General features: G+C 52.6%; 1 protein-coding gene across 1 annotated transcript in view; it reads left to right on the forward strand.

Moving 5' to 3' along the window:
• Window positions 1–602: 602 nt before the first annotated feature.
• Window positions 603–27,894, forward strand: part of C22H2orf42 (chromosome 22 C2orf42 homolog) — a 50,246-nt gene continuing 22,954 nt past the window's right edge. The window contains exons 1-3 of the mRNA XM_061556596.1: window positions 603–643; window positions 24,327–24,959; window positions 27,450–27,792. Of these exons, the coding sequence (XP_061412580.1) occupies window positions 24,375–24,959; window positions 27,450–27,792 (928 nt within the window). The 5' untranslated portion in view covers window positions 603–643; window positions 24,327–24,374. The remainder of the gene's footprint in view (window positions 644–24,326; window positions 24,960–27,449; window positions 27,793–27,894) is intronic.

Consider the following 27,894-nt stretch of genomic DNA (forward strand, 5'->3'; position numbering starts at 1 on the left):
GGTTGCTCTTCATTGGCCATACAAAAAGAGCATTTGAATCTGGAGATACAATCCAGATTTTCACAAAAAGCTTCGGGAAGACACCGGGATGACCGCCTTTCTTAGACCACTGTGACCTGGCAAAACCCACGACGTTTGGCAGCTTCAATGGTGAGTCGGTGTCCACGTGGAGAGACCGGGAATCACGTGGAGAGCGACTCTCATCACCCCCCCCCACCTTTGGTATGAGAGAGCGCGCGCGAGTGGGCGGGCCATACTGGGGGCACCCCCCCCACCGCCCCCCCCGCCCCCATCAACCCCACCGCCCCCATCATCCCCCCCCCCTTTGGTATGAGAGCGCGCGAGTGGGCGGGCCATACTGGGGGCACCCCCCTACCGCCCCCCTCCGCCTCTCGCCCCACGCGAACGCGCGCGCGCCGCTTCCGGCTGCTCGAGTCACGTGAGCGGCGCGCGCGCGCGCACTGGAGTCGAAGCCGCGCGCGCGCGGGCGGGCGGGCGGGCGGGGGGAGGCGGCGCGCGAGGGGGGGGGGCGAAAAGGGGGAGGTGTGGGGGCTGAGGGGCGGGGAGTGGGGGGTGGGGCTGAGGGGCGGGGCGACCTCTCCGCCAGCTGCGCGAGGCCGCGGCCCCCGCGACTCCCAGCGCCGTAAGTCGCGCGCGCGCGCACGGGGATGGGGGGGGGGTGAAGTGGGGGGGGGGTCTGAAGTGGGGGGGGGGGTGAAGTGGGGGGGGCAGTCGCGCGCACGGTTCCCGAGGGGCGGGGAGGAGGTGGAATGAGGTGTGGGCGGAGTCCGCGTTGAGTGTGTCTGTGTGTGTGTCCTGTGTGTGTGTCAGTGTGTGTGTCAGATATAATGGGAGGCTGATCGACGCCCGGGTGCGATCAAGGGATGGCTCCCTATTGGTCAACCACGTTATGTATGCCGATGATTTGGTAATAGCTGCTCATTCAGAAGAGGAGTTGGAGGCGCTGCTGCTGAGACTGGAGCGTGCCACTAAGAGGTGGGGCCTTACCATCAGCCCCACCAAAACCAAGCACCTGCCTGGGTATTTTGTACCATCGGACACTCCACCCCCACAACTCCCAATTGGTGATGGGGCAGTTGTGGAGAGAGTGGAGAGTTTCCCATACCTGGGCAGTGTGCTTATGACCGGCTCCAGTCTATCAGCAGAGGTCTCACTCCGAATCAGTCGAGCGGCAATATCTTTTCATCGGTTGCGTAACGCTGTGTGGAAGCTACCTGGTCTGTCGCTCCGCACGAAGCTTCAGGTCTTCTCGGCCACGGTCATTCCCTCCCTTCTCTACGCTTGCGAGACGTGGACCCCCCTGGTGGAGCATCTTCGCCGGTTGGAAACATTTAGGCTGGCCTGCCTACGATCCATCCTGGGTTTAACCAGGCTGGATTGTGTGAGGAGCTCACAAATCCTTGAAAGATCTGGGCAAAGTCCCATCAGTGAGCTCCTCCGGCAGGCAAGGCTGCGTTGGCTGGGTCATGTAGCCCGCATGCCCAGCCACCGCATGCCTAAACAGCTTTTGTTCGGCCGGATCGAGGGGGCTAGACGGGCGCGGCACGGGCTGGAGAAGAGATGGAGTGATGTGGTACAGGAGGACGTGGAGCTGAGTGGACTTGCCGATGACTGGTACCAGCGGTGTCAAGATCGGCCTCAGTGGAGGAGGCTCGTGAAGGACGCTACTGGGCAGTTGGAGGCAGTCGCCCTCCAACAACAACGGAGGGCGGAGGAGCGACGCTCACAACAACGAGCGGAGCGCCGGGTGGCTAAAGCACAGCAAGTTGGCACAGTAGGGGGCACAGGTGGTGCATCAGCCAGTCATCTCGGTCAGTCGACCAGTGGCACCTGGGTCTGCCCCGTGACCTCCTGCCAGCGGGCTTTCGACACTTCACGTGGCCTCAAGGTGCACTTGGCCTGGCACAAGCATCGTGGTGACGTCACCGCCACTTAGTGGCGAATGGCGGTTGTTGTTGTTGTTGTTGTGTCAGTGTGTGTGTGTGCGTGTCTGTGTGTGTGTGTCCTGTGTGTGGGGAGCGGTAGTGTAGCGGTTAGCGCGCTGCGCTATGAACCTGGCGACCCGGGTTCGATTCCCGCTCACGGCTAACACCAGTGACGATTATCTGAACCGGTCCTGGGCCTCTCCTAGGTCGACTCAGCCTTAAATGAGTACCTGGTGCGGTGTGTAAACATCGCCACTGGGGAGACAAAGGCGGTCGGGCGTGGTGCTGGCCACCCACCCCCTCGTGTACCGTTCCGGCCTTCATAGGTGCTCGCTAACAGCACTTGCCCCTACAGTCTGTTAAGGCTATACGGGGGATCTTTGTGTCCTGTGTGTGTGTCAGTGTGTGTCCTGTGTGTGTGTCAGTGTGTGTGTCTGTGTGTGTGTCAGTGTGTGTGTCAGTGTGTGTGTCAGTGTGTGTGTCAGTGTGTGTGTCAGTGTGTGTGTCAGTGTGTGTCTGTGTGTGTGTCAGTGTGTGTCTGTGTGTGTGTCTGTGTGCGTCTGTGTGTGCGTCAATGTGTGTGTCTGTGTATGTGCGTGTCTGTGTGTGTATGTGCGTGTCTGTGTATCTGTGTGTGTGTGTCTGTGCGTGTCAGTGTGTGTGTCTCTGTGTGTATGTGGGGAGCGATAGTGTAGCGGTCAGCGCTACGCTGCGCTACGAACCCGGCGATCCGGTTTCGATTCCCGCTCACGGTCAACACCAGCGACGATTATCTGAACCGGTCCTGGGCCTCACCTAGGTCGACTCAGCCTCAAACGAGTACCTGGTGCGGTGTGTAAACATCGCCAATGGGGAGACAAAGGCGGCCGGGCGTGGTGTTGGCCACCCACCCCCTCGTGTGCCTTACCGGCCTTTTTTAGGTGCTCGCTTTCACCACTTGCCCCTACAGTCTGTTAAGGCTATACGGGGGATCTTTGTTTTTGTGTCTGTGCGTGTGTCTGTCTGTGTGTCTGTCTGTGTGTCTGTCTGTGTGTCTCTGTGTGCGTGTGTCTGTGTGTTTCTGTGTGTGTGTGTCTGTGTGTGTGTCTCTGTGTGCGTGTGTCTGTGTGTGTGTGTCTGTGTGTGTGTCTCTGTGTGCGTGTGTCTGTGTGTGTCTGTGTGTGTGTCTCTGTGTGCGTGTGTCTGTGTGCGTGTGTCTGTGTGTGTGTCTGTGTGTGTGTCAGTGTGTGTGTGTGTCTGTGTGTGTGTGTCTGTGCGTGTGTGTCTCTGTGTGCGTGTATCTCTGTGTGTTCATTATCACCGGGCTCGTCGTTTTCCTTCGCCTCCTCGCGGCCACTCTAACCGAGCCGCTGCACAGCAGTGGTCGATGCTGCCCCCCCCCTCCCCCCTGCGCGGCCGGGTCTGGCAGAGTTCCCCGTCAATGGGTCACCTAATGACGGCGTCATCTGGGGTCACCGTGCACCGAGCTACCGACACATCAACGCAGTTGACACGGTGTCACTTGTCACGTCTCAACCTGCACAATCATTGTGGTTAATGCAGAGATGATTCTTTCTGAAAGGTTTGAGTTTGGTGTTTTAACATCTTAACACAGCTGTTTTGTTGCCAGAAAAATGGGGAAAACCCTATTTTCATATTTTGGTACTGGTAAAGGAGGTCCCATGATGTAGATGCTCTCCCCGAGCCTTCATTACTCTGATAGTGCATTGTCTTTGGGCTGTACGCTTTTTGGCGTCCTCTGGTCTAACACCGTTTGAGACAATGCTCAAAATAAAGCTGTCTCTGGTGTGGACTAATCAGTTTTTAGGGACAATGCACATATTTTCAGAGTATGTTTTTTGTTTGCATTCTGACCACAGGTATTGTGGTTAATGCAGACATGATTCCTTGTTAAAGGTTTCAGTTTGGTGTTTTAACATCTTAACACCTATGGGAACCTCATTTGCCAGTAAAAATATGATAATTGTTTTTTTACCCTTCTATCTGGCAACAAAACTGACACCTTTTTACAAGGAGTCATGTTTGCATAGACCGCAATACCTGCAGTCATAATACAAACAAAAGAACATAACTGATAATGTGCACTGTCCTTGAAATTGATTGGTCCACACCCGAGACAGCTTTCCTTAGAGCCTAGTCTCACATGGGTTGGACCAGATGACGCTAAAAGGCGCACAACTCAAATACAGGTTCCCATAGTGTAGATGCTTGCCCCGAGCTCTCATACTCTGATGGTGCATTGTCTTTGAGTTGTGTGCCTTTTAGCGTCATCTGGTCCAACCCATGTGAGACTAGGCTCTAAGGAAAGCTGTCTCGGGTGTGGACCAATCGACTTCAAGGACAGTGCACATTATCAGAGTTATGTTCTTTTGTTTGTATTATGACTGCAGGTATTGCGGTCTATGCAAACATGACTCCTTGTAAAAAGGTGTCAGTTTTGTTGCCAGATAGAAGGGTAAAAAAACAATTATCATCTTAACACCTGTTTTGTTGCCAGAAAAAAGGGGAAAACCTATTATCGTAAGGTCAGAAGTCACACGAGCAGTGCCTGGGGGTCATGCGTGTGCAGTGTGTATGGTTACACACACGGTGCCTCCATTTGATCTCTCTCCTGCCTGTCCATTTTAATGGGATCATCGGGTCAGGACTTTGGATAAAATTTCTCCCCCAAAACTGTGTACGAATTTACACTACACACTCAGGGAAAATGTCCCCTGAAGGCGTTTTAAGCAACCGGCTATCGAACGCCATACCAGAGCTTCTGAGATGGGACTCTTGATGGTCATGCTTTGTCCACTGCTGCCTTGTCACCTGGAAGCAAGAGATGTGTCCGTTCATGCCCGTGGGTCCAGTTTGCAAGCCTGCATGCACTTGTCTGTCTTGAGTTTTTCATCATTAACAGAAAATGTTATAATTGGATTATAGTCGCCCATAGGCAGGGTGCCAACCTACCCCCATGGTAATCGGGCACGGCTTGCCCACAGCCCCCGAGGTACAAGGCAGCAGTAGAGGCGATGATGGCTCGACTGCACTGATAATTCCTTATAAGAATTAAACTGGTATGTATGTGGAGCTTTTTTTCACCGTACGTAACCAGCCGTGCTCATCGGAGGTGCGAGGGAAGGACAATAAACTAAAACACAAAAGCGGGTATGCAGTTGTCCTGTTGTCCCGCTGCTGTCTAAAGTAATACGGCCACAATTAGGAGTTGTTGGTCGGACACTAAGCTGTATCCGTTATGTGCGCGGTATAATGTCAAGTGAAATACGTGATGGGAGGACCAAGCCAACGGTCTGGCCTTATTACATGTATTATTAATATTCCTTGCGGTTTTGTTAAACGGGTCCACCCACCCCATGTTGGAATATACGGAAAGGCCAGATGAGTGCACAACACAGCCCGCGTTGGCCAAGTGGGCAATATCTGAAGCGTCGATGAGCAGAGATTGCATCGGTGGTTGGGACACTCGCGGAACCCCTCATGCAAAATGATAATCGAAGTAGAGGATTTTATTTTGGCTTAAAACTTTAGTGACTGCAGGAATTCATATTCTTGGTTCTTTCGGTAAAGTCACGTAGATAGAAACCAATTTTTTTTAAATAATAAAAAATACATTGAAAATAATAAAAGAAAAAAATCACAATAAAAATAAAACTTGTAAAATAAAAAAAATATTTAATTGAAAATAATAAAAGCAAAAAACCCACGACGTTTCGATCAAAACACAAGCAGTCTTCATCGGGCGGAGAGAAAAGAGGGGGCAAGCTTCGAAATGTAGAAGATTCTAGTTACTCGTTCATTACCACCAAGCCATCTTTTAAAGTTACAAGTGTCTTGGAGAAAAGTTTAATGAAAATAAATTAAGAATATCCAAAAATATACAATTCGCTTACGAGTGAGATCACTAAAACTATTTTAATTTTACCAGGTAAGGCCCCACTGAGTTATATAGCTCTTTTTCAGAAGTGACCTGGCTATCACAAATTATGGCTCAACGAAGTGGCTTATGTGGAAATGTATAGCAGCCAAATTCTCCGAAAGCTTGTTTCTGAATACTTAAAATATTCAAAACTAGCAAATTGCTATGAAAAACGAAACAATTATCATTGTAGCAGGTAAGACCCACGGAGCTACAAAGCTCTTTTTCAGAAGCAACCTGGCCACAAACGATAGCTCAGCGAAGTGGCTTATCATCATGTGGACATTTATAGCAGCCAAGGCAGCGCCAAAGACACGCAACCTCTGTCATTATCGTTTACAATTCGCTCAGCCAATGGGAGCGACTCGCACTCTGAGCCAATCAGCACCCCAGTCACCCGCGAGTCGATCATTGCGATTGGTGGTCGTGATCAAAGTCTTCATATTCGATTTGTTATGCAATGGCATTCCAGTTACGCCTCTCACAAGTGTTTAAATCATCTTGGCAGCAGCTGCTCATAGCCTCGTCTCCCACCGCTGCCATGTAGGATGAATACAGGGAAATGCTATTCGTGCATACAGCACATACGACTGATTCTATGATTTTAAATATATATATTTTAAAAATGTTTACCGTCTGTGTTAATTACTATAACTATTACCGATACCCCAACGAAGCCCTTATTTATTGCTAATATGTAAGAAATAGCGCTGTCTTCAATGCATCCCCATGTATATACAATGGTGTAATGACACATTTTCGCGCTGATTCGATTAGCGCTCACTTCTCCAGCAAAGCATCTTGAGCGCTAAACATGTGTAATGACAGGATGACATCTGTCGGCCTAAAGGGCTAATTGCGGTTATGGGAGTATTACGTAACACCTTATTATAAGGGGGGCGTATCTGGGGTAATGGTGAAAAGCTGAGTTAGTCCAGAGGCTCTGGGAACCTGCTCGAAGGTTCTGGAAGGGGGCGTGGCCAAAAGCAGGGCTTGGCCGCGCCGGGGCGCATATCAGGAGGGTCGAACCAGAGGTTCGGGTGCTGTTGCGGCTCCTGGGTCCTGGCTGCGTCGCTGCTCGTCGTCATCTCTTCATCTCCGACCACGTGGTTGTTCTTCTGCAAGACCCTCTCCATCCCTGTGCTCGTCGGACAGCTAGCGTAGCGTATGTCGGAGATGGGCTATGTGTTAGGATCGCTTATGTGTAGCTGCCTATGTGTAGCTGCCTATGTGTAGGTGCGTTACGTAATGTATCACCCCCGTGTGGTCTTAATAAACAAAAAGCCTTCTACTCGACGTGTCGTGGAAGTCGCACACTACATTTGGAGTCAGAAGTGGTGGAAATGTTTATTTTTATTTTCTCATCGGAGGACAGAATAAAGAATAAAAAGAAAATAAAAATGTCAAAGTACCAAAAGAAGCAGAACCCACTAGTGGTTCTTCTGATGATGACGAGGATGAGACACTGGACCTCCTAACAGCCCCGGGAACCGCAGTCCCGGTTACCGAAGCCGCGGCAGGGGAATTGGCGACGCTGGAGACAGCGGGACAGGCGACAGATTTTCCGTGGCAGCAGCCCGACATTGGATCGCCCGTGGTGTCGGAGCAGCTGGAGCTCCTGAGGGCGATGGTCTTGCAGATGGTGGAGCTCCTGACGGCGATCACGATGGCGGGGCTGACTGCACGGACCTCCCCGGGGAGAGAAGACCGACCGCTGGAGAACGAATTACGGGCGGGAACATCCGCGAGCGGAACCGCCGCCTTTACGCACGCCACAGAGACCACGCGGCCAGAGGCCGCCATTACATGCAGCGCGGGAGAAGCGCGGTCAGGGGCCGCCATTTTAGGACATGGGCGTGATTCGCCAGATGCGACGCCTGCTGCTGTCGACGCTGGAAGAGGGACTGAACAAACCCGCCGACTGCCTCCTGTCAGGGAATTCGTCGCGGCAGGAGGCGTCTGGAGCGCCTTCATCTGGCGCTTCGAGGCGGCTTACCGGTCAGTAAACTGGACCAAGGAGGAGGTGCTGAGAGCTCTGCCAACAATGTTTGACGACGACATCCTCGCTGTTTTCCGGGCCAATCCCGCCGGGAAGAAGATGACACTCCAAGGAGCATACGCCGAGATGTCCGAAGTATACGAACCACCTTCCGATACCCATAAGATGTTTTTGCAGCGGAGGCGAGGGGAGGCCGAGACACCCCTCGCCTACCGCAGTGCGTTGTTGGCACTGGGAGAAGCGGCGTAACCCGCGGTAGACCCGAAGGTCCTCGACTCTCTGGTGATGGAAAGGATGTTGAGACAAGCACGTGAAATGGGGGTCGTTTTGCCAGTCATTGACGAGAACGAGCAAACGTCCCCATGGGCCACCCGATGTCTGCAGGCCCACGAGAACTTGCGCCGCTGGCCGCGATGGCGAATCGGTTGAGTGGTCACCACGGAACGTCGCGATTCAGCCTGCTGTGGACATGCCGGTGGAGGGGGACGTCGCAGCCGCGGTCTCAACTTGGAGTCGCAAATGGGGAGAGGTGCCGCGGCAGTCACGGGACTGGAGGCCGCGCGAGAAGGAGGATCACCTGCTATGGAGGGCTGCACTTACCTGCTTCCACTGCGGCCAGCCGGGGCACTTTGCACGGGGATGTCCGAGCCTGCGTCAAGCCCCGATGATGTCTCTGGTGACCCCGGCTCCATCGTCGGCTGCATTCCAACCTCAACCGGCGATTTGCGACACATCAGACACTCAGCCGTGTTACAAACTCATGCACCTAGGCTTACGGAAGTCATCTCCACCTCCCATCGCACACAGGGGTGGCCTAGCTCGGGGACACAGTAGAGGAAGTTAGCACGTCGGGTGATCGCGGCCACTGCGGGGGCCTCGGCAGTGTCGGGTTCTATTTATGGAATTGACGTGCGGGTGTTAATTGATACTGGTGCTTCCACTACCATTATTTCCGACGTGATTTTTCACCTGTTACCGATCAGGGACCGGTTTATTAGGCCGGTAGTGAACGCTTGCGTTGCGGCAAATGGTGGTAGTATGGGGATTATCAGGCAAATAGAGACCCGCGTTGAGATTGGCGAGATTGCAGTTGTTGGGCCGGTGCTAATCTTGAGGATGCTGGTGGTGCCCTGCCTTCTGGGCACCGATTTTTTTTAGGAAAATGCCCCTTAAGATCCTCATTGATCAGAGCTGTGTGGAGATTCTGTTGGGCCGCAAACTGTTTGCGGTCCCCACACAGGAGTATGGTTGCTAATGTTATGGTCCAGGCTCTTGTCAAAAAATCGGTGCAAATCCCGCCAGGATCGCAGATGTTGGTGCCGCTGCGCTATTGCAAGCGGTTACAGGTAGTGAATCCTGAATCGGGCGTCTTGTTGACTCCGTCGAATGCGGTGATTCGGAGATTGGCGCTGGTTGGCGCACAGACAGTCGTCCACCTCAACCAGGAGCCGTTCTTGCAGGTTATCAATGCGGGCCCGAAGACGGCTGTGGTTCAGGCGGGGACGGTGTTGGCTGATGCAACAGCCGCATTTCACGAAGGTGATGGTGTTGCGGGTGACGAGATTGTTGGTGCGGTGGAAAATAATGTTGCAGAGGACGAGACTTGGGCGGAGGTGTTGTGTCACGAGAACTCGCAATTGTCTCCGGCGTAGCAGGGGGAATTACGATCGCTGCTGCGTGAGTTTTCGGATGTGTTTAGTAGAAACAAATTCGATGTTGGCCGTACCTCCCTGTTGCAACATCGCATTGATACAGGAGAGGCCGGGCCCATTCGTCAGAACCCGTATTGGCTGAGTCCGCTGGAGAAGGAACATGTGCAGAAAGTGGTAGATGAGATATTAGCCACCGATATTGTTTCTCCTTCTACTAGCCCTTGGGGAGCGCCCATTATGCTCGTTAAGAAACATGATAGCAGTCTTAGAATTTGCGTGGACTTTCGGAAATTTAACGAAATCTCGGTGGCCGATGCATACCCGCTCCCACGTATGGACGATTTCCTGGACGCATTGTCTGGCGCGCGTTTTTTCTATATTCTCGGCTTGTTAACAGGGTTTTGGCAACTTCCCCTTGATGAGTCGTCGAGACCTAAAACCGCGTTCCGTATGCTCCAGGGACTTTTCCAAAATAACTGCCTTCCGATGGGATTGCACTCGGCACCAGCCACTTTTCAGTGGTTGATGGAACTCGTTTTGGTTGGCCTGCAGTGACTCCTGCTTCATCTACTTAGATGACATCATTGTGTTGAGCCGAACTTTTGAAGAACACCTCCAGCGACTGCGATCTGTTCTTGTTCGGATGCGATCGGCTAACCTGATATTTAAACCTGCTAAATGTCATTTGCTGCAAAACTCCATGCGATACTTAGGCCACATTGTCAGCGCGAACAGGGTAGCCACGGACTTCCGAGAAAATGGCGTGTGTGCGGGACTGGCCGACCCCCAAATCTGTGGGGGAGGTCCGAAGTTTTGTTGTGTTTGCGTCGTATTATCGTAGATTTGTGCCACAATTTGCTACAGTGGCTAAACCACTACTTGCCTTGACGGCTAAGAACCAGAGGTTCAAGTGGGGGTCGGAGGAAGAGGCTGCATTTATGGCTCTTCGTGAACGCTTGGCTGATGCGCCCCCACTCAATTACCCTGATTTATTCCTGCCCTTTGTTCTTGACACGGACGCTAGCAACATGGGTATAGGTCTTCTTGGTTCTTTCGGTAAAGTCACGTAGAAGGGAAATAATAAAATAATAAAAAATACTATTCTCACAACGTTTTGGCCACAACACAAGCAGCCGTCCTCAGGTGAAGAACAGGTCTGTCAGAAAGACAGCGTCTGAATGAACACCACCAAGCTTGGCATTGTATATTTAAGCTGGGTTGGAGGGGGAAGGGCACCTTGACAGATTAATTTGCATATCAAGAGGAATTTAGCATATTTATGGGAAATGCAGATATGGGATTAGTCACTACTTGTGGAATGCGTAGGAGGTGGGGGGTTCAAAGTCATATTATGCCCGTGCATTATGCAGGATTAGCAGCATCAAAGGGAGGGAGTAGGGTTAGCAGTAATAAAGGGAAGGAATTTTTATTTTAAGGAGCTGCAGCAGCTAAACCACCACGTAAAAAACTAAAATATAAACTACATCAGTATCATCAATATACTAAATATACTCTCCAATAAGCTGAGCTACTAACAGTAAGTCATACATTACAATTCTATGTCGCAAAAAATATATGCCTCCAGCTAAACTTTTTTCTCTTACATCACACGGGTCTACCCCGTACTATATACTGCCATAGACAAACCCAACATTAAATTATATACTGCATTACTATACACCACACCTTAGACTATACATTGTAATATTACACTATGTATTATTCTACCCACCCTACTGTATGCCACACTGCTGTATATTCACTATACAATTACGATACTATATATTACCTCATACATTATATGAAACATTACACTTTTATACTATTTATTATTATACAATCTGCTATACACTATACAATTGACCGTCGCGTGAAAGGTACTAAGAGGAAGCAACGAAATATGTCAATGGGAGAGTGGTGTTAGGAGACTTGCAGCGGAGCAAAGACTCCATTCCCTACGGATAATAAAAGATATATATTCAATGCCAGTGAGTGGACTGCGGTCTGAAAGTCACCGTAAACGTGAACACAATCAGTTAAGATCCGAAATAGTTTATTACGTCCTTCCAATGGGTATAGGTCCCGTCCTTTCCCAGGTTAAGAATGGTGTGGAAAGAGTGGTCGCGTACGGTAGCCGCGTCTTGTCTACGGCTGAACAGCATTACTGTGTCACCCATAGGGAACTGTTGGCCATGGTATACTTTATACAACAGTATAGGCCTTATTTTTATGGCAGGGAATTTGTGGTTTGCTCAGATCATGCAGCCCTTCAGAGTAGACCAGCCCTCCGGGCAGCTCTCGCGTTTGCTGAAGATTCGCCAGGAGTACTCGTTCCGAGTGATGTACTGTGACGCGTTATCCCGCTTGCCTCAAGGCAATAGTTGTGTGTGCGTGTCAGGCGCGGGTCATTGTAAACCTCCAGCGGCAATGCCCTCGGCTGTCATAGCAGCTCTTGGGAGAGTGGAGCCTGCCGAGGAGGTCGCGCCGGGGGATTGTGTTTTGCACCTTGCGCGTGCCGAATGGGGAGGATTGCAAATGGAAGATGTGTGCCCGTTATGACCTTGCGGCTTCAAGCGGAAGCAGGACGAAAAGGGTCCGCTCCCTCTGACGGCCTGCGACCGGTCCTAAAGGACGGTCTTTTGATGATGGACGAGAATGGATCAAACCGTTACCATGTTGTAGTTCCCACTGCCCTCCGAGGCAAGCTGACTTGGGGGGTGCATGAGGACAAGTTGTTACACATTGGGGTTCACGTTGCAACGCGATTATTATTGGCCGGGGATGTCGAGCGACGTGCACTACTTCATTCAGGGTTGCACGGAATGCACACGTAGGAAACCGCCGCTGAGAAAGTCACAGCCTCCATTCAGTTTATCTTGGTTTCGCGCATTAATGAGTTGATCACACTCGACATCCTCGGGCCCTTTCCTGCCACGCAAAGGGGGAACAAGTTTCTATTGGTAGGGGTTAAGTATTTTTTACTATGGTCTATGGCCTGGCCGCTGCCCGACCAGTCGGCAGCCTCTATTGTGGATGCCTGGATACGTGTTGGACAAAGGTGCGCCCGAGCAACTTCTCACGGATCAGCGGCGGAATTTTTCCTCTAAGCTGCTACGAGAAGTTTGCGATGTGCTAGGCACTAAAAAGATTCGTACATCCCCGAACCATCCCCAGACGGACGGGATGGTAGAACGGCTGCATAGAACCCTGGCATCTATGCTCAGTCAGGCAGTCAGCGCAGCCCAAATTGATTGGTATCTGCATGTTCCAGGAGTGTTGGCCGCATACAGAACGGCTCCCCACACTTCCACTGGATTTTCGCCTTTTTTTCTCATGTACGGGAGGGAGAGTGAACCTCCCATGGAGATTTAATTGGGTTTGTCTGAGAAAAAGGGAAAATCTAAATTGCCTGCGCCTTTGGAAATTACTTTTGAATGTGTCTCAGCAGCTCGAGAAGCGGCGAAATTAAACACCGCCAAAGCACAGGCGGCCAACAAACGAAATTCGGGGCAAAAGAACCAGGAGTTGCATTGAGCTGTGGGGGATCGAGCATGGTTGCATTGCCCGTAAGTGGGAACATCCCCTAAACTGTATCGGCCATGGCAGGGTCCTGTGGAAGTGATGGAAGTCAAACGACTGCAGTGCATGCGTATATGAGTTGGCTGTAGCCGTTGGTTTGTACATCCGTCGCGATTGAAGCCTTATATTCCTACTCGGACTGACACCTCATCTCCAAATTGTGTACGGCCGGTGTCAGTTGTGTCTGCCGAGCCGGGGGAGATGCCAATGGAGAGTGTGCGTCAGAAGGATTGTATTGTGCTGCCCACAGCTTCCGAACTAGAGGCCGACCGAAACTGAATTTCTGGTTGCGGCCGAAACCGAAAGTAAAAAATTTACTTTCGGCCGAAACTGAAAGTAAACCGAAAGTTAACTTTTTGGCTTCGGCCGAAACAGAAACTATGCCGAAAGAGGCCATTTGCCAATTTTCGGCGCCGAAACCAATTTCGGTCGACCTCTAGATATGTCACAGACTCGCACGCACACCCAAGCCCCCTCCTGCTGTGTGGAACCCATGTGGAGGAGGAAGTGGGTGGGATGGGGTGGTGGGAGGATTGAATTGGATCATTGGAGGGGTGGGTGGGTTGGTGTGTGTGTGTGGCTGGTCGGCAGATGAGTGAGTATGCGCACGTGCGTATGCACACTGTTGGCATCAGCACGCTGCTATAATCTTCTCAGCGTGCTGTGCGTGCACACGTCTGTGTGATGTGCATGCGCCCGTGTGTGTGGTGCGTGCCTCGAGCTGCCTGTGAGAGCCCAGCCTCTGAGCCGCTCAAACAAAAGTGCTCTTGGTGGACTCCTGCTTCTGCGAGTGCTGGCTACGCGTGTGCTGCTTGCTGCTGCTGCTCGCTAGTTTGGTGGTTTTGGGGGGGAAGTTATTTTCTTCTTATTCTTCTCTGTCATCTGTCTTATCCCCCCCACCACCGCCACCACCACCACACCCCTCTCACCCCCATCCTTGCTTGAGTGTGCATGTGTGCGCTCATCAACCACCGCCGCCGCCGCTGCTGCCCGGAGTCGCATGCGCGCGCGCGTGTAGTTTAGAGGCCGACTGAAACTGAATTTCTGGTTTTGGCCGAAAACGAAACCAGACCAAAAGTAAAAAAAATGATTTCGTCCGAAACCGAAAGTAAACCGAAAGTAACAAATAGACTTTCGTCTGAAACCGAAACTATGCCGAAAGAGGCCATTTGCCATCTTTCGGCACCGAAACCGAATTTCGGTCGGCCTCTATTCCGAACCCCTAAATGACGGGGCCCGTGACCTTGCCAAACTCGCGGAGTCATTGAACGAGACGGAAGCCGCGACACCTGCAAAGTCGGGGGAACCGCCTTCTTCGAGTCTTCGGGCGGAGCCCACATATCCTGTGAAGAAGAGTGTCCCAACGGATGGACCGGCTTCGAGGACTCGGTCCAAATGTGTTAGATTTCGGTGACCAAGATTATTGCATTATATGTGTGTGTAGGAGGGGAATTTGGGGGGTTGCGCTCGCGTGTTGTATAGAAGAGAAATGTTCCTCTTGTTGTTCTCTTACCCCCATATTGTGCTGGGTTATTCCTTCCCCTTCATTGCCGATCGTTCTGCCCTATTCTAAAACATATTGTTACGTTGATTCTAGTTATGGCAGAACTCTTCTCCTGCCTCACGTGCATTTCGTTATTATTATTAGCCGGGACGGCTATCTTTTAACCATGGGGGGGGGGGGGGGTGTGATGTATGACAGGGTGACATTTGTGGGGGTAATTGTGGTTATGGCAGTATTACATAACGCCTTATTATAAGGGGGCATATCTGGGGTAAAGGTGAAAGGCGGAGTTAGTCCAGAGGCTCCGGGAACCTGCTTGAAGGTTCTGGAAGGGGGTGTGGCCAGAGGCGGGGCTTGGCCACGCCGGGGTGCATATAAGGGGGGTCGAACCAGAAGTTCGGGTGCTGTTGCGGGACCTGGGTCCTGGCTGCATCGCTGCTCATCGTCATCTATTCCTCTCCGACCACGTGGCTGTTCTTCTGCAAGACCCTCTCCGTCGCTGCGCTAGTCGGACAGCTAGCGTAGCGTACGTCGGAGATGGGCTATGTGTTAGGATCGCCTGTGTGTAGCTGCATTATGTAATACATCGCCCCGTGTGCTCTTAATAAACAAGAAGCCTTCTACTCGACGTGTCCCGGAAGTCGCTCACTACACATGGATAGATTTTGTAAGCAGGCTTTGCACTTGTCCAGGATGCACGGAATATGTGGTTTCATTCCTACAGGTTGAAATGTCTCCAGTAAATTACCAGAGTGTGCTGTGCTATTCCAAGTGACTCGCGATAGATCCTGCAAGATTAAATAATAATCAAGTGTAGTATGTTGTGTATCATCTCCAAATCCCAATGTGGATACTGCTTTACTGGTCCTTTTGCAAAATAATCTTAATGGGCTCTGACGTCTGTTATACATTATTTTTTTTCACTGTATATGAAGTACCGGTGAAGACGCTTGACGCCGAGGTTGAGGCACACGTATATTTATTTCACAATACGACAGTGGGCATATACACACTCGAGGGGGTATCGGCCCCCTCACCCGTATAACTCGGGATACACCCCTAGCTAACTCTGTCCTAGCCCCGAATCCTCCACTAATGGGCTAGGGGAGGCTAACTGGCCCGACACTGGTAAGTCGGGCCCGGTACCCGGAGTTCCAGACCAGCTCTTACAAGAGCACCGGCTCTGGCTTCCGGGACCACGCCGCTGGCTCAGTCCTGTCCGGCCCTGAAAAGGACATCGAACTAGGGGAGTCCAGGGCTCTATCTAAGACGTCTTCAGTCTTCTTCCCTTAGCTTAAACATAACTGCCTCGAGCCCTTTGAACATCCCCTTTTATACCCAACCCCTCCCTGAGGGGTGGGGCCCCGAGGGATCATAACGTTCGAACCAGCCCCCCCCAGGGTGTCTGGCTCGGACGTCGTAGAGGGCACCTCCTCGTGCACTTACATAGCCCCGCCCACGGTGTTTGTTTTCCATAGGCTGCCATGCATAACGGGCCCTCTCTTTAACACCCCTACATCACCCCCCCCCCCGCATAGCTTGCAGCCGTCCCGGCTGCCAACATACAAAAATGACAATAAAAGTGCATTTACACCTTGACCGCGCGTGTGCCTCACTATTTTTCAACAATAACAAGAACAGCAACAAGAACACAACAAAATGCAACAGCAAGAAGAGAAAACAACCCGACGCACCCCCCCTTGAATAAATACGAATTCCGTAAAAAAAAACAACCTATATACAATTTGCAGGGAACCCACCATACACACAACACCAGGTGAACCCAACGTATGTACATTTCAATGGGCAGGGAACACACCACCCACACAACACACAATGAACCCAACATATGTACATTCAATGGGCAGGGAACACACCACCCACACAACACACGATGAACACAACTTATGTACACATCTTCCGGCCTCATAACAGTCTGCGCATTTTTGCGCGCGTCCTTGCAGCGGGCCCCTCACACGGGGTAACCCCGGGTGGCGGACCGTCAGGTGGCAATTGTCCGTCCCGGAGTGAGTCCTCATCCGATGCCGCGCGACCGTCGGTATCCCCAAGAGGGGTGGTCGGGCGTGAGCCCGTCAGTCCTGATGCACCTGGAGGTGGCACGGCCGGCAAGGCATTAGGTGAGAACGACGGAGACGGACCCAATGAGTCGGTCGACCCCCCACACGTTTGGCCACGCATGTGTGAAGTGGGTTTGTGTACCGCAACGAAGGGTTTTAACCTAGAGGGGTGCACGAACCATCGCCGCTTCCCCCATTTAATGCGCACGCACTGTGGTCGCAAAACTTCGACCACCTCCACAGGGCCCCGCCACGGCCGCACCAGCTTAGAGGAGGTAGCCAGTGGCACTTGGGGACAGTGCAGCCATGCCTTGTCCCCCGGCTTCCACTGTATCATGTGCGCCCGACCCAGCCTGAGGCGCTCATTCGCCTTTTGACGGAGGTCCGAGTTTAGCATTGCAGCATCCCGCGCCTCTGTTAATTTGGCCAGATTAAATTTGACGTGGTCAGCCAATTTAGTTTTCCCTTGCGGCTCGGGGATCTGCAGCTGGGCGCGAACAGGCGGGTCGGGTTCGCGACCGTACATGAGGTAAAAGGGGGAAAATCCCGTAGCTGCATGGGGTGCCATCCGGTATGCCGCCAAGACCCCTTGAATATGCAGGTCCCAGTCAGTCTGTGAGTCCGAGACCTGCTGTGACATCATTGACGTAATGGTGCGATGCAGGCGCTCGACCATCCCGTCAGTTTGCTGGTGATACGGGGAGGTACGAATTTTCTTCGTGCCTAGGAGGTCACAGACTTGTTTGAGTAATTTACCGGAAAAATTTCTGCCCTGGTCGGTCAGCAGCCGCTCCGGAGCACCTTTGTCCAGGACGTATCCCTGAACAAAGGCCTCCACGATGGCTGCTGCCGACTGGTTGGCCAGGGGCCAGGCGATAGGCCAGCGTGTAAAATACTCGACACCAGTCAACAAATACCTATTGCCCCTGGGGGTGGCGGGAAATGGGCCCAAAATGTCCAGCGCGACAAGCTCATTTATTCTGGACACTTTGATCGATTGCAAGGGCGGGTTAGACTCCCGCGCCGGCGGTTTCCGTTGCGCACACCGAGGGCATGATCCCAATAGATCCCCAACATCCCTCGTCATGCCAGGCCAAAAAAAATCAAGTTGTAGCAGTGCAAGAGTCTTTTGGGTCCCCAGGTGTAATAGGCGCTCATGCGCGGCCCACACCACCTTGCCTCGCAACCCAGAAGGGACCACCAGCCGATGTCGCTGGGATTTGCCGTCCCAATGCATCAGCAGACCTTGCACCATTTCCCATGCATCCGAATCACCCTTCACACGCCCAGCACCCCCGACGCGACGACGCCACCCGAGGAGGGAGGTATCCTCCATTTGGAGGCGCCCCCATTCAGTGACGGGCAACCCCAACAGGGAATCTCTTCCCTGTTGTTCGATCGAATTAGTAACCAATGGTTCGTCGTCGTCGGTGGCTGCCAAGATCGGAACCGATGCGTCCCCTGAAGGCCTGCAACGTCCCGACCCCAGGAGGCATGCACATTCGGAGGTGGTTGGCATGCGCGACAGAGCGTCCGCATTCGTATGGCGAACGCCCTTACGGTAGGTGGTTTCAAAATCAAAGTCCTGGAGAACCTCCATCCATCGAGACAACTGTCCCGATGGTTGTTGAACTCGCAGGGCATACTGTAGTGCCGCATGATCTGTGCGGACGGTGAAATGCCGACCGTACAGATATGGGCGATACTGTTGGATGAAATAGACAATTGCCAACAGTTCCCTACGGGTGACACAATATCTTTGCTCCGCAGGAGACAACACCCGACTACCGTACGCGACCACCCGTTCCACGCCATCAACCACCTGGGAAAGCACACCCCCAATACCCGTGTTGCTCGCATCGGTGTCGAGCAAAAAGGGCTTAGAAAAATCTGGGTAAATCAAGGGAGGGGCTTTTACCGGGGCGTCCCGAAGGGAGCAGAAAGCAGCCTCCTCCTCTTGACCCCAGTGGAACCGAACCCCTTTAGATGTTAAAGCGTGCAGGGGTTTTGCAATTGTCGCAAAATCAGCGACGAACCGTCGGTAATACGACGCGAACCCAATGAAACTCCTGACCTCTCCCACCGAGGTGGGAGTCGGCCAGGAGCTGACACACTGCGTTTTGGCGGGATCGGTAGCAATACCTGAGCGTCCCACGATGTGCCCCAAATAACGCACCGAATCGCGCAACAAATGGCATTTTTGGGACTTGAATTTCAAATTAGCAGCCCGCATCTTTAGGAAAACCGCCCGCAACCTCTGGAGATGTTCGTCAAAAGTTTTACTAAAGACGATAACGTCATCCAAATAAATGAGGCACGACTCCCATTGCAATCCAGCCAAAACCAATTCCATCAAACGCTGGAAAGTTGCCGGCGCTGAGTGTAAGCCCATCGGCAACCGGTTGAATTGGAACAGGCCATGCGGTGTACGGAAAGCAGTTTTAGGCTTTGAATCATCGTCCAGAGGAAGCTGCCAGAATCCCGAAAGTAAATCCAGTGTGGAAAAGAATCGCGCTCCCGCCAAGGCGTCCAGCGATTCATCCATCCGAGGGAGCGGGTATGCGTCGGCAACCGAAATTTTGTTAAGACGCCGGAAATCAACGCAAAACCGCAACGAACCGTCCTGCTTTTTAACCAGGACGATCGGCGCTCCCCAAGGGCTGGTGGAAGGAGAAATGATGTCGGCGGCCAACATGTCATCAACAGCCGATTTGACATGGTCCTTTTCGGCGGGACTCAACCGAAACGGATTTTGGCGAATTGGCGCGCTGTCACCCGTGTCAATATGGTGACGCAGCAGGTGAGTACAACCCAAATCGTATTTATTCCGACTAAAAACGTCGGAAAATTCCCGCAGTAGTGTTTTAAGTTGTTGACGCTCTGAATCTGACAGGTCCGTCGATCCCGCACAAAGCGCCTCGAGCCACCCTTCATCGCTGTCTGAATGCGGTCGCGGCGCAGGGACAACGCTGACGTGATTTGCGACGGGTTCCTCACATGGCACCGGCGTTGCGTGAGCAAGCACGGTCCCCTGTGGGACCACCACCGTCTGCGAGCCCACATTGAGGACCGCGATGAAGGGTTCACCGTCCCCTCTTACTATGGTCTGGGCCGGAAGTAAATGAGGTCCACTAACCCCGGCCCTAGACGGCCCCAGCAGAACCCCTTGGGCCCCAACACCCTTAGCGAAGGGCCGCCGAAGTTTCAAGGGAATCAACATTTGCGCCCCCGGAGGTACGCGCACCGTTCTCTCTACGAATGCCGGCACCGTCGCGAACGCCGTCCGAGTCATAACAGGCGATGGCAGAAACGCCATGCGTCTGCCCGACGGGAGTTCAATACATCCCTGGTCGATCAATATCCTAATCGGCATTTTGGCCAGGAAGTCCGTCCCCAGCAGGCACGGAACCGCCAGCGAGGAGGAAACAAAAATCGGCCCAGACAATTTAATATCCCCAATACAAATTTGGGCACGAATTTGTCCGATGATGCCAAGTGAGCCCCCGTTAGCCGCATAGAATGGTACGTTAACAGGCATCAAAGGACGACTCCGGACAGGGAGAATATTGTAAATCAACTCCGAAATAATGGTCGCCGATGCTCCCGTATCGACCAGGATGCGCACTTCAACCCCGTCGATGTGCCCCACAACGGCCGACGACCCCGACGATGCGGCTACCACACAATCGGCCAGCACGGACCACTGGCCGGGTTCGATATGAGTACCCGGGGTGGTGCGTGATGGTGCGATGGTGCGCGATATCGGCCCCCCTCTCGTTGCGGTGTTTGAGTGCGTGACGGGTGTGTGCGTGGGCCAAACATGTGGGGTGCCGCGACTCGCCGGGTTATGATGGTGGAGCTTGTGATGAGGCCCGTCGTCCCGTTGAGGTGTCGTCCCGCGCTGTCGAGGAGCGCGGCACCCCGAGGCGACGTGGCCCCGGACGCCGCAGTTGAAACACCGCGGGAGCGCCGTTGGAGGAGACGGATGGTTGAAACGGCCCGGCCCGTCCCGGCCCGACCGTGCTCCTGTCGCCTGTTGCGGTCGGTGGTCGACGGCGTAGAGCTCCTTCGTCGGAATGGTGGCTGCAGCCACCGCACGCCCCGCCGATGCCCTGCTGGCTTTCCGCCGCAGTGACAGGAGGTTGGCGTGGAGGAGCCGCGCCGCCTGGAGCGATGTCATCTCCTCGTCCTCCCGGGCGACGACCGCGATGTCAAGGTCGTCTGCCAGGAGGAGGATCTTCTCCGTGACCATCGCGTCCACGCCGTCGTCGTCCATACGAGGGAAGGCCGACTTAGCCATCGCCAGGAGGCTCGTCCGATATGCTAGGGGCGACTCCTTCTCACCCCGCTTGCGGTCGTAAAATTGCTGTCGGCATTCAGCCGATGGTCCATAGACCCCGCCCAGCAGCTGTAGTGCCATCGGTAACGTAGACCGCTTCTCTCTCGGCGCCGATGTGAGGGCGGCGAGCGCGTCGCCGTCGAGGAGCGCCGGCAGCGCGCAGAGAGCCTCCTCATCGGACCATTTCGCCATCTCCTGATGAGCGAGGAAACGTCGGCGAAAACCGGCCCAGTCCCCCTCCGCGCCGATGAACTCCTTCAGCGGGGGCAGTCTCTGATGAAGCGCAGCGGTCGTTGTGGACTCCCGCAGGCTGATGTCACCACCACTCGGCTGTGCGTCGGTGCGAACGGCCGATGGGATCGCCTGTCGCGCTTGTGATGACGTTGCAGCTTCAGCGACGGCGATGTCGGAGCAGATGTCTAGGCTGGCCACGCCCCGAACAGCTGTAGCGTCGATGGCGGGAATTTCAAATTCGGACTGCTCCGAAATGGCGGGAAGGCGCCCTGGTCGTTGGCTCGCCTCGCTCCGTGTTGGATCACCGGCCCCTAGTCGCGTGATGGTCTCCAGCGTGGCGGCAGCGGCATACAGCAGCTCCGCCAGCCTCCCGTGAGCCAGCCGTAACGCGTCTGGCTGCGGCCCCTCTTCATTTCGATGCCCCGGTAAGGAGGCGTCAGGCCCCGGCTGCACCTTGTCTTGTGGAGCCGTCTCGGGCTCGACGATCTCGGCAGTGTCTTCCTCCTGCGGTACTTTGGCCCGCGCTGTTTTCCGCGTGTCCATGTTCGAATTACTTCTGACACCAGTTGAAGTACCGGTGAAGACGCTTGACGCCGAGGTTGAGGCACACGTATATTTATTTCACAATACGACAGTGGGCATATACACACTCGAGGGGGTATCGGCCCCCTCACCCGTATAACTCGGGATACACCTCTAGCTAACTCTGTCCTAGCCCCGAATCCTCCACTAATGGGCTAGAGGAGGCTAACTGGCCCGACACTGGTAAGTCGGGCCCGGTACCCGGAGTTCCAGACCAGCTCTTACAAGAGCACCGGCTCTGGCTTCCGGGACCACGCCGCTGGCTCAGTCCTGTCCGGCCCTGAAAAGGACATCGAACTAGGGGAGTCCAGGGCTCTATCTAAGACGTCTTCAGTCTTCTTCCCTTAGCTTAAACATAACTGCCTCGAGCCCTTTGAACATCCCCTTTTATACCCAACCCCTCCCTGAGGGGTGGGGCCCCGGGGGATCATAACGTTCGAACCAGCCCCCCCCAGGGTGTCTGGCTCGGACGTCGTAGAGGGCACCTCCTCGTGCACTTACATAGCCCCGCCCACGGTGTTTGTTTTCCATAGGCTGCCATGCATAACGGGCCCTCTCTTTAACACCCCTACATATATAAACAATGTCAGTATCAGTTTCTCAGTTGCAATATATGTGAAATAAACGAGCGCATGGCTGTTTGTAGACCGCTTGACTAGAAGCTGGCCCTTGTTATTGGAAAACATAAAATAATATATATGAGCGATAGAGCCGGAGAGCCACCATCTCTGTTCCATGATGTTTACACATGTATGTTGAACTTCTTTCGCAACATACGTAGCCAACCGCATTAATCGGAGGTGCGGGGGAAGGAAACAAACTAACCCGAAATAGCCAGTTCTCAAGAAAGAATGTTTCAATATCGATGGTTTAAAAGTGTGCGTAGCCCCAGTGGCTTCCTAATATCGGAAAGAAGAGCGTTCCAGACGGTCGCAGAATCGCATCTAAAAGCGTAACCATCTTTGTTCCATGGTTAGCCAAAAGCTGCTGCTGTGAGGATGACCAGAGTTCACATGATGGTGGTTTATGCTCCTTGACGAGATCAGCGAGGTATTGTGGTTGACTTGTGGCAAGCACTTTGTGTGTAATGGAGTGCGACCTTATCATCTATTCGTTTGGCAACCGGAAGACATCTAACTGTAGGATATGTCTTAGTGCAATCAAAGGGACAAATTTTGGTGAAACATGTAGAAGTCGCATCGCTTTGTAATGTATTCACTTAGCGTATTAGACCTTGATATTAAATTATATTGAGTGGTCGCGACCATGAGTGAGTGATTGTATTTCATCACCTGTGAACGCCAAAACATTATGCGGCGTGTATTCTTTGGGTACGGTCCCAGTGTGGACTACGGGAGGTAGGCCCATGAAGCCACTTATGCAACTGGAGCAGCTGTTCCCACAACTAATTCTAAGGGTCAAATTACACGGTGTTTGTTGCTTATGGCCGTGCACGCTCACTGGTCAAGTCTGTTGGTTGGGTTTCTATTCATGCCACGGTTCAATTTTCACATTTACATCTGCGACTTAATATAGTTCGTTTTTACGAAAAGGAAGGATGTAAATTCGTGATCTTTAAAGTGACAAGGTCTTATATAAGTTGTTAATTTTCCTGTCCTTAAGGTCAGTATGTTTCACTTGTTGGAAGATATTTCACGTGACAGTCTTGGATAACTTCACTGAATTATTACACTTCTCCAGACTGTTTCGTCCGTTCTTAAGTCTTTTCAAGTAATTTGGACTGAATTTACAATTGCCTAAGGTCTACCAACCCCTATACATATATATTTTGATGTTATCAGCCAATTAATAAGCATTTAGCTAATCGGTGTTTCTAATCATTAAGTAACGGTAACGCAAAACTGGCCAAAATGTCTTGTTTTGAGATTGGCTCGCATTAGAGCCATGAACTTTGGTTAAACGGATGACTGGATTGCTTTATTAAAGTAATGTGAAAGCTCAATAGGATGCGTTTTCTCATTTGTTGGAAACATTATACAATGCAACAGGGTGCTTTAATAATATAACCCATCGGTAATTGTGCTCACCACTGAGCCAGTTTCCACTGATTTAATTGTCCTTAATCTCACAGCAGTCCACCAATGCTTCAGGGGAATTACCTAAAGCAGTTTCATACGCCAACTAATTCCTTTAGAACTGCTTTTTGTGTTTAGGTTGTTGTCCTTCCCCGCACCTCCGATTAGCACGGTTGGCTACGTACTGTGAAAAATAAGTTCAACATATATACATCTGGGTAGGTGTTGTAACATCCTCAAGAATATATTATTGCATAGGATTGTCATAGTTTATATCCCAAATAAAATGAAACCCAAATCTGAATTGGAAGTAAACGACAATTATCCAGTTCTCCTGTTGAAAACTAGATATAACATTCGCGAACTTACTGCTGGTAAAAATGAAGGACGTTTGCTCGTCCGCTGTGCAGTGAGAGACCTCGCGACAGGACTGTGTGGCGGCGTGCATCTGTGAGTAGGCCGGCCGGCACGTGGCGGTGGTTGGGGCAGCCGGCGTTGGGCCGCCCATGGACGTGGTGGAGCAGTTGAAGGCGGTGGCGGCGGCGCCGGCCGCCTTCCTCTCGGACCTGGGCCGCCCCACGCTGCGCGGGGTCAAGCGCTGCCCCAAGTGCGGCACCTTCAACGGCACGCGGGGCCTCAGCTGCAAGAACAAGACGTGCGGCGCCGTCTTCCGCGACGGCTCGCGCCGCCAGGCCGCCGACGCGGTGCGCGTGATGGCCGGCGGGGCCGCTGCCGCCGCCGACTGCCCCCTGTTCTCGGTGCGCGCGCGCGACCGGGGGCCCGACCTGCGTGGCTTCGTGGAGCTGCCGGCACCGGACGACGAGTGCGGCGCGGCCGGGGAGGCCGCGGGGTTCGCGCCGTCGGCCGCGCACGACGACCTCTTGCTGGGCGCCGTGGTGGCGGGGGTCCCCCGCTGCCACCTGCCGCACTGCCAGAAGCGGCCGTCGGACAGCATCCTCCTGCAGCACGCCGGTGGCGGAGACGCGGGGGCGGCGGCAATGGCGCGCTGCACGCACGTGCAGACGGCGCAGAGCTGCCAGGACCAGGCGGTGCCGCTCTCGCTCAAGAACTCGGTGCTGAACTCGCTGCAGGTTTGGCGCCCCGCGCTCGGCACTGTGACGCAAGGGCCGCGCGGAACGCGGTTTCACGCCGCCCGTCAAAAGTCTGGCCGGAGGGAAGGGGCACGCGTGGCTTAGGGGGAGCTGCTGCTCGGTCTGTCGGAGCGTTGAGCATCCCACAAAGCAGATTATGTTTTACATCTGACGGTCGTCTTAGTTTAAAACTGGTGTATGTCAGTGTAATTAGTTTGATGGTCTCGTATATATTTATTCATGGCTTTACCAAAAAACCCAAACGTGTTTAATGTTGACCGCTCGCAGCTGAGGGTTACAATTATCAGTCAACTAAGAATTTAGGAGACAGACATGAGATTACCCCATCTCCATATCCCAAGGTTTGCAAGTTAATACAGTACAGTAGTCTCAGCCTCATCTCTCGAGAGTGAACAACGACTCATAGAGTTGACTTTCCACTTCATGAGGTCTCACCAAGTTCAGAGGGTGGATGCAGTAAATAAAATAAAATAAATTCGTACAGAGCTGAGGATTGCAGTCGAGATGTTCTAATAAACAAGTCCCTCCAAGGGTTTCACTCCCTGGCTTATGATTCCACTTTATAAGTATTTGAAATTGTGGTTTCCAGTGGAGTTTTATAATGGCGAATGCCTCATTATCCAATTTAATGCAAGCAGCCATAACTGGTAAATATTTATTAAACATAGAAAGGTTTTAAATTGTTTTCATAACCTCCCGCAAATAGTAAATACTTTATTCCGAGCCGTTTCATTGTTGACATTTGCAGTTTAAATATTAATATTTAAACGATTCCTAAACAGCACAAACACTTATGCAACGTTTAATTTTTCTCCGTGTTTCATGACCAGTGCTAGCCTCCACTACTCATGAGATGGATCCGCCGATCCATCTCACTCACTCTGACCGCCTATAGCCACAGTTCACATCAATGGGTGAACGCAGAGAGAGTCGCAAACATGGGGGTTGAGAGAAAAAGTTGGACGGTGACCACAACATTTACAAACTACAAACTTCAGATATTAGAAAAAATGTCTCGAGAAAAACTGGAAAGAGATAAAGGAACAAAACATGAGAAGATAACGGGAAAGTTTTGGGGCAAGAGAACAATGAAAATGGTAAGAAAAATAAAACAGTGAAAGATAACAACATCGCACAGTAATAGAGAAATATACAGTATACGTATAAAAATAAACACGACTAACATAAATAATCTTTATCTGTGCAAGAAACAAAAAAGTTAAGAAAATTATCTGCAAGACTACTCAACCCCGAGCCCTTAATGCTTTGATATTTGTATTTCCTTTGTGATGTTCGCCTTTTGGAATTCTCTGGTCTAACACCGGTCTTCTTTTTCGTATTGCTGGGGCAACAGTTTATAGCTTTGATGTCGAGGTGAGGCAGAGTGAGTGGTCGTGATGCCACCGGGAATGGATCTCTCAGGGCCAGGAGTTCGGTGCTTGGGGCCATCCTCCGACTTGGGTGGTGGCCACAGTCGCAGTTTGGGCCGCTCCTCACGCTCCACTTGTGTGGAGCAAGTGGGCAGCGTCTTCTTCCCCGGCCCTGTCCTCAAGCGGTCGAGGTGTTGTCCCAAGTTTTCCATGGAAGGTCGAACCCTGGGACTTCATCGCTTGGGGTCAGTTACCAGGTCCCTTGCGATTGGCGACGTTTGCAGTCAACCAGGAGTTTCGCCACTGAGAGGTAGGGCTGTCATTGGTGTGTAGGGTTTGGACTGTGTTCCAGTAGTGGCTGCGGGATTTCAGACGCGTGTGCATGGGGGGAGGAGGTTTGAGTTCCTTTGTCAGTGGGAGTGCTTCGTTGGCTGATAGCCGGTGGTCTTATTTTCGGTGAATGTTTTCCCTGCAGACGTCTGAGCATTCAATGTGAGATACAGCCATAAAGGAGGCTGTCTCTAATGTAGGCCACGCAGTTTCAAGGACAAGGCATATGTTAGCAAGGAATGTTTGTTTGCATGTTTTACCATAAGCATGTGGGGTTAATGCAGACTTGATGCCTTGCAATAGGTGTCTTATTTGGTATTTGAACATCTTAACCCTTTCCCCATTGTGATGACGTTCACGTACATCATCTGTTTTTATTCTGATTCCAACTTCCGATTACAAACGAAATCGGACTTAAAAGGCCGTGCGGGAGGGCGTGTGGCACAGTTTGGTGTCAGCTATCGTAGAGTGCGGTCGTGTTGCTACAGTTCTCTGCGGTGAGTACAGTGTCTTTAAAAACAACGGCGCGACTACGCCTCTCGAAGTAAAATGAACGCCGACCCGCTTCCGCGCTCCGAGATTCGGCGGTGAACGGGACACCACCCACCCTGCAACTTGCAGACGTCTCGGAACGGGCAAGGGATTAACATCTCCTAGATTATAGCTGGAATGGGTAAGGCTATTCCTCTTTTCACCATGAAGAAAGGCAGCGATATTAAAGGTGCGTGCGGCGGCTTACTCGGTTGCGCGTGCGCGCGCGTGTGCGCAGGTGCCGAGCGAGGTGAAGCAGGCCATCTGGCTCCTGGCCACGGAGACGGCGGGGCCGCTGGTGCAGCGCGTCACACGTTCCTCCATGGTGGTGAAGTGCAAGCCGGGCCCTCGACACCCGCTGGGGCTGCTGCACTGCACCTTCAGCCCCCGCGCGCGCCCCAAGGGCCCGCCCGAGCCCTGGTTCCACTGCGCGTGCCGTCCGGGCAAGCGGCACTGCCGCAGTCTGGCAGGCACCGACCCCGGCGCGCTGTGCGTGCACTTCTACGCGTGCGTGTGCGCCTTCGCCAGCGACCCCAAGCTCTCGCAGGAGCTTGACGCGTACATCAACCTCGGCGCCAACCGTAAGGGCCCGCGGCCTCCCCCCGCATCCCCCCACCGTCTGTATGTATGTTGCACTTCTTTCGCACTGTACGTAGCCAACCGCGTTAATTGCGGCGGAAGGA

This window comes from Lethenteron reissneri, chromosome 22, assembly GCF_015708825.2.
Source record: "Lethenteron reissneri isolate LAM-NWPU_2019-01 chromosome 22, ASM1570882v1, whole genome shotgun sequence".
Taxonomy (NCBI): Eukaryota; Metazoa; Chordata; class Hyperoartia; order Petromyzontiformes; family Petromyzontidae; genus Lethenteron; species Lethenteron reissneri.